Source organism: Manacus vitellinus, unplaced genomic scaffold, assembly GCF_001715985.3.
Source record: "Manacus vitellinus isolate BGI_N305 unplaced genomic scaffold, ASM171598v3 scaffold_45_pilon, whole genome shotgun sequence".
NCBI classification, from domain to species: domain Eukaryota; kingdom Metazoa; phylum Chordata; class Aves; order Passeriformes; family Pipridae; genus Manacus; species Manacus vitellinus.
In genome coordinates, this window is record NW_021940571.1 from 1849681 (window position 1) to 1856247 (window position 6567).

Consider the following 6567-nt stretch of genomic DNA (forward strand, 5'->3'; position numbering starts at 1 on the left):
TCCAGGGAGCTGCTGGAGGCCGCCGACACCTCCCTCCAAAGGCTGAAGGTCTGACAGGGGCCCGGCGGGGAGCGGGATGGGCGGGATGGGGACGGGACATGGGTGGGGTGATGGGGTGGTACCCAGGGAGGTGGTGATGGGGCAGTGGTGGTGCCCAGGAGGGCAGTGATGGGTTGGTGACAGTATCCAGGAGGGCAGCAATGGGATAGTGATGGTATCCAGACGGGCAGTGATGGGTCAGTGAAGGTACCCAGGAGTGCAGTGATGGGGCACTGGTGGTGCCCAGGACAGTGATGGGGCAGGGGTGGTGCCCAGGAGGGCAGTGATGGGTCAGTGGTGGTACCCAGGACAGTGATGGGTTGGTGAAGATGCCCAGGAGGGCAGTTTAGGGCAGTGGTGGTACCCAGGAAGGCAGTTTGGGGCAGTGGTGATACCCAGAAGGACAGTGATGGACTATGCTGGTGCCCAGGCAGGAGAAGGTGCCCAGCTGGGCAGTGAGGGGCTGCTGAGGGTCCCCAGGAGGGTGGATATTCCCTGTAGCCTCCCTTTAGGACCCTCTTGTTTCACACTTGCCCTGCTCAGCCCTTCAGGGTGGGGGTTTGCTCAGCAGCCTTTCCTTTTTGCTACAATTCCCTGCTATCTTTGCAGTCTCCACCTCAGGGAACCCCAAAAACCCCAAGCACTAAATGGGGGCTGTTCCCCACCCTGTTACACATCTGTGAGGATGGTGTTGGCTATTTTTCACTTTCCAAGAGATCCTTTACCTTTGAAACTAAAATGACATAAAGTTCTCCATGGATTCAACTGAGAGAATAATTTAAAGCAGAAGAGGCAGAGCAATTCCCAACAACACATAAACCAAAGCTGTGCAAAGCTCTGAGCTTATTCCCAGTCTATTTTCTACCTTTCATATTTAACCAGAGTCCTCACACAGCCTCATCCCTAGGATTCAGCTAAGCTGGGATCCATCCCATATTTTTGCATTTACATATATATATATATATGTAAATTTATATTTTTATACATATATACATAAATATACATATATATATATATACACTATACTATGAAACGGAGTCAATGACCCTTTTCTTATTCCCTTTTTCACACAGGAACTCGACACCCTGGGATTTGAATGTACCCTTGAAGAGGTTGATCCTGAAGATATCACTAAGAACCAAACAAACACAATAAAAGCTTGCACATCTGAAGGTCTAGAGGTAAAATACATAAATATATATATATAAAATTAAAGTTTCAGCCTATATTTTCATGGCACAGGCACATAACTCACACTCATTTCTGCTTTAATTTGCAGACTGGGAACTGTCCAGCACTGGAAGGATCAACTTTTGATAAGGTAAATTGCATATTTCCCATAAGAATCCCTTTTTTTTTTCTGCTCACTGTGGATTTAACAGCAGATTCCCACATTTCCTGATCGTTCTGCCTTTCCCAGAGGAAATGCCTGCAGGGCATCTATGAGGATCTGAGTGCCTACAGGGCAGAGCTCAACAACTTCCACGATCACCAAGTGCTGGCAAGTCTCGATGAGATGATGAAAGTGAGTATTTTCTGCCTCCTCCCTCTCCTCAGAGACCTCAAAAATCGAGTAAATACAGAATAAACCTCAAAAATAGAGCAAATACAGAATAAAAGGGACCCAGCACTATTTATCTCCCAAATACTGGGATATAACACACCCAGGGGACTGAATATGGATGGACTGAACTGTGATAAATATTAGTGAGTAGAGGGAATAGATGTTAAAAGCTTGTTGGTTTAATAAAAGCTAATTAAAAAACCTTAATTAATTGCCTTTGTGTTGGCACAGCATCTCCCAGTATAGCCTGGGGAGATAAGTCCAGTCTAAAGGCTCTCTGGATAAACCTGGCCATGGGCTTGTTATTAAAACCAATCCTTATTCCTGGGCAGAAAGAGCCTCTGAAGGGACAATTTTGTCTTAAGGCAAGTCCAGCTGCCCATCCTCAGTCTATTAATTGTATCATTATTTCCAATTTTATCCTAAGTCTGCTAATAATATCATTAAATATTTCAAAACTCATCCTATTAGTTACATTATTTCAAATTTTGTCATATGTCTAGTAATCATATCATTAAACACCCCAAAATTTACCCTCTTAATTATAACATTAAATATTTCAAATTTTATCTTGTCTAGTAATGGTACCATTAAATATTTCAAAATTTGTCCTATTCTAACATTAAATAGTTCAAATTTTTCCTATTAATTACATTCAATATTTCAAATGTTATCCTATTAATACCATTGAATATTTAAAAAATTACCCTCTTAATTATAACCTTAAATATTCCAAATTTTATCCTGTCTAGTAATGGTATCATTAAATATCTCAAAATTTGCCCTATTGATTATAACATTAAATATTTCAACTTTTATCCTGTCTAGTAATGGTATCATCAAATATCTCAATATTTACCCTACTAATTATAACCTTGAATATTTAAAATTTTATCCTGTCTAGTAATGGTATCATTAAATATCTCAAAATTTGCCCTATTGATTATAACATTAAATATTTCAACTTTTATCTTACGTTTTGTAATCTCATTCGATATTTCAAAATTTGTCCCATTCTAACATGAAGTAGTTCAAATTTTTCCTATTAATTACATTCAATACTTGAAATTTGATCCTATGAATATTTCAAAAATTACCCTCTTAATCATACCATTAAATACCTCGACTTTTACCCTCAGCCTATTAATAACTAAATATTAATTATTATCAATTAAATAATTCCAATTCCATCCTCGGCCTACCAATGACACAATTAAATATATTAATTAAATAATTAAATAATTCCAATTCCATCCTCGGCCTACCAATGACACCGTTAAATATATTAATTAAATAATTAAATAATTCCAATTCCATCCTCGGCCTACCAATGACACCATTAAATATATTAATTAAATAATTAAATAATTCCAATTCCATCCTTGGCCTACCAATGACACAATTAAATATATTAATTAAATAATTAAATAATTCCAATTCCATCCTCGCCTTCCAATGACACAGTTAAATATTCCCAGTGTTTCACTTATACAAACACACTCTTATTCCCAAACCTTACCCTTTATCCATGGTGGGTAAAAAAGCCCCGTGGAGTTTTTGGGATGGGTGGGATGGTTGTAACTCCTGTCCCTGTGCCAGGCCCTGAAGAGCAGCCGGAAGGTTGCGGAGCCGCGGGCAGGAGCGGGCCCGGAGTCGTTCCCGGAGAGGCTGCGGCTGTGCCGGGTGCTCCAGGCCCTCCGGATCCGCTCCCTCACCATCTCCAGGATGATGAACTTCCTGAGCTCCCCGGAGAGCTCCCTGTGAGCGCCCTCGGCAGATCCACCCAACCTGGGGATTCCTCGGAGAGAAAAAAAAACCAGCGGGATCGACGCCCTGCCACGAGCTCGGGAGGGGGCTTAAAAGGAATTTTTAATAGTCACAGTTTCCACAAAGCATTTTTTTTTAGGGAGCTGTGCCAGTGCCTTTGGGACTGTCAGGTTAAACTTCTACATTTCTAGGAAATAAGCTAGATTTTAGCACCAACTCTAATTTATCATGTTTTATTTATTCAGCTTATTTTTCCCCAGTTGAGACCTATTTATAATAATCCATTTCCTTGTGGGTCCCTTCCAACTCAGGATATCCTATTCCATGATTTATTTATGATATATTATATTCCTTATTTATTCTATTTATTGCCTAATAAAATTAAAGTTGGCTTAAAAATCGTAGTGACTTCTTTGTTGTTCCTGGAGATACAACAAGAATACTTTTAAAATACTTGGAATACTGCTGGCATGTAAAGGTAACTGGGATATTTTAAAATCCTGTTTCCATCTTGGATTGGGTTGAATGGGGCTTGGAGCAACCTGGGCTAGTGGAAGGTGTGGAATGAGATGCTGCAGCAGCAGAAGCATCAAGGCTTGGAGAGATGGCAACAACCTCACAACGCTTCATCCAGCAGCCAAAATCAAAAAATAAATCCAAAATCATATGTAAATAGTGTCAATGGTTCCCCTTTAATCCTTATTTTTTTTTAAGTTTGCTTTTTTCTTTCATGAACACACTCAGAGGAAGGTGATCCCAAGCATCCCATGTCCTTAAAAATCAGACAATCCCGGATCAGGTCACCGCTCTCATTCTGCAAATCACGTTATTCCCAAATCTTTTCCAATTCTGTAGCACGTGGGGGGCCTTTCCAGGGATTCTGGTTCCTCCCATGGTAGTTTAAGCACCTAATTCGAGTTAAAACAAATCAAGTAAAAAGTAGAAAAAGTTTCTCATATAAAAAACAAATTATACAACGTAAAAAAAAAACAAACCTGTCTCATAAAAATACAGACTATACAGAGAAGAGTAGCAAAGAAATTCCCAGGGAAAATTCCAAGCTGCCTGGAGTACATAGTGGTGCTTCTGTGAAATCAGTCTTTGGGGTTTTTAGAGAAGAGAACCACAGCTTAACAAGGACTGAATGTACAGGAGTATATACAGGAATTATATATACACAGTGATTATGCAAAGGAATTTGTCTGCAAGTTTAGGATTATCCTTCCCTGATTTTGGACATCCATGAGAAATCCAATGTACCTCCCGCTTCGGGCACTTCAGTAGGGGTTTTTGAGGGGATGACAGTTCCTGTGTAACTTTTCTCCCTGTTTTTCCCTGATGTAAATGAAAATCTTTTCCAGGTAGCTATCCTGGAGCGAACAATTCAACCTGGTTTCCTCCAGTGTTCCCATCTTTTAGGAGAGGCTCAAAGGAGGTGGCAGTGGTGGCATTCCCTGCGGGTGAAGCCCGGAGATATCGGGATCCACAGCTCCTGGAAGTCTTGGAAGTGGCTTATATCCAAAATTTCATTCACATTCCTTGAGAAGATCCAGCCCAACCTTTCCTCTGAGTGCTGATGCTTTGCATCCTCCTTCCTGAATCCCAGCGAGATCCCAGAGGAGTGGAATGGTTGGATGGGGCAGCTCCCACTGCAGGTCCTTCCAGCTCAGCACTGAGCTGAGAAACCTGAGGGAAGGAAAACACACAAACACAGGTGGGTTATCTGAGCCCTGGAAGTCACTGCAGTATTCCAGGTGAATTAAAACTGCATTACAAAATATTCCAGATGAATAATAAATGTATTAAAACCCCCCAAGGCAGCACAAGGCTGGGGCACAGACAGGTTTGGGAGGGACAGCTCTCCACCCTTTACAGCCAGCTTGGTTTTAAGGAGAATTAGGCATGGAATCAGGATGGGAAAGACCTCTAAGACATCAAGGCCAACCAGCACTGCCAAGGCCACCACCAACCCATGTCCCCAAGTGCCACATCCACAGGGCTTTTAAATCCCTCCAGGGATGGGGACTTGACCCTGTCCCAGGGCTTCACAACCATTTCCATGAAGAAATTTTTCTTAATATCCAACCAAAGCCTCCCCTGGCACAACCTGAGGCCATTTTCTCCTGTCCTAGTTAAGGAATTAAAAAAGAACAAGGTTTTGGTGTTGTAAAAAACCCCAACATTTAGTTTTTGAGGACAATTCCCCTCGGCTGGTTCATGGAATCATGGAATGGTCTGGGTTGGAAGGGACCTTAAAGGTCAGCAAATTCCAACCCCCTGCCAGGGGCAGGGACAGTTCTCAGAACCTCTTAAGTCATCACTCAGGGAAAGGTGTTAATTAAAATACATAAAAACAGAAGAATACATAAGAACAAATAAAAATACATAAGAATAAAGACTCAAACATCTCCTCTTGGGACTTCCAGAGAAGACCAAGAATTGGTTTGGGTGTATAACACTGACCTGCTTGGCCAGGACAGCCAGGTCATGCTGAGAGTGCTCTCAACACAGTCAGTGCAGAAATATTCTTCATTTTATAAGAGATTGTAATTTCTTTTTCATTTTTTATTTATTTTGATTTTTGAAGGGAACGATAAAAACGTCACGAAAAAGAAAATCACTCTGATAAAGGGAGACAATTTTGACCTACACAGTCAACCACGCACCAGGGATTTGGTGAATTCTCTGATGGAAGTTCTTCAAACACAGCTGAGATGGGATTCAACAAACAGGGATGGGATTCAACAAACCCAGAGGGAGATACCTTGCAGCATTAGCTCCAGCTCATAGGATCCTTTGTCACCCAGACTCCTCTGCAGAGCTTCTGCAGTGCCATTGCTTTGTTGTCTGTCCCTCCACTTCCTCAGCACCAGGAATTTTTGCATGTTGACTTCGTCCTCCATGCCCTGGATCTCCTCGATGTCCTTCATCTCCATCTCGAGGCACTCGATGGCGATTTCCTTCCACTGCCGCCCCAACTGCTTCGCGACCACCATCAGCTGCTGGTCCGTCAGGATTTTTGTTCCAATTCCATCTGAAAAGGCATGGACATTCTTCCTAATATCCAACCTAAACCTTCCCTGGCACAACTTTCCTCTCCTCCTGTCCCTTGTTCCCTGGGAGCAGAGTCCGACTCCCCCCCGGCTCCCCCCTCCTGTCAGGGGGTTGCAGAGCCAGAAGGTCCCCCCTGAGTCTCC

At 42.2% G+C, this 6567-nt stretch overlaps 2 protein-coding genes across 2 annotated transcripts in view; one reads left to right on the top strand and one right to left on the bottom strand.

Annotated features, from left to right (window-relative positions):
• The first annotated feature begins 455 nt into the window (after positions 1-455).
• IL12A (interleukin 12A) lies at positions 456-3367 on the top strand. Its single transcript, XM_029962321.1, has 5 exons — positions 456-494; positions 1113-1220; positions 1319-1360; positions 1460-1564; positions 3203-3367. Exons 1-5 carry the CDS (start codon positions 456-458, stop codon positions 3365-3367), a joined length of 459 nt encoding a protein of 152 aa, XP_029818181.1.
• Positions 3368-3760: 393 nt separating this feature from the next.
• The window catches only part of CARD8 (caspase recruitment domain family member 8), a 10599-nt gene continuing 7792 nt past the window's right edge, over positions 3761-6567 (bottom strand). Inside the window, exons 13-14 of the mRNA XM_008930024.2 lie at positions 6135-6404; positions 3761-5056 (exon numbers count right to left, since the gene is read on the bottom strand). Of these exons, the coding sequence (XP_008928272.2) occupies positions 5037-5056; positions 6135-6404 (290 nt within the window). The 3' untranslated portion in view covers positions 3761-5036. The remainder of the gene's footprint in view (positions 5057-6134; positions 6405-6567) is intronic.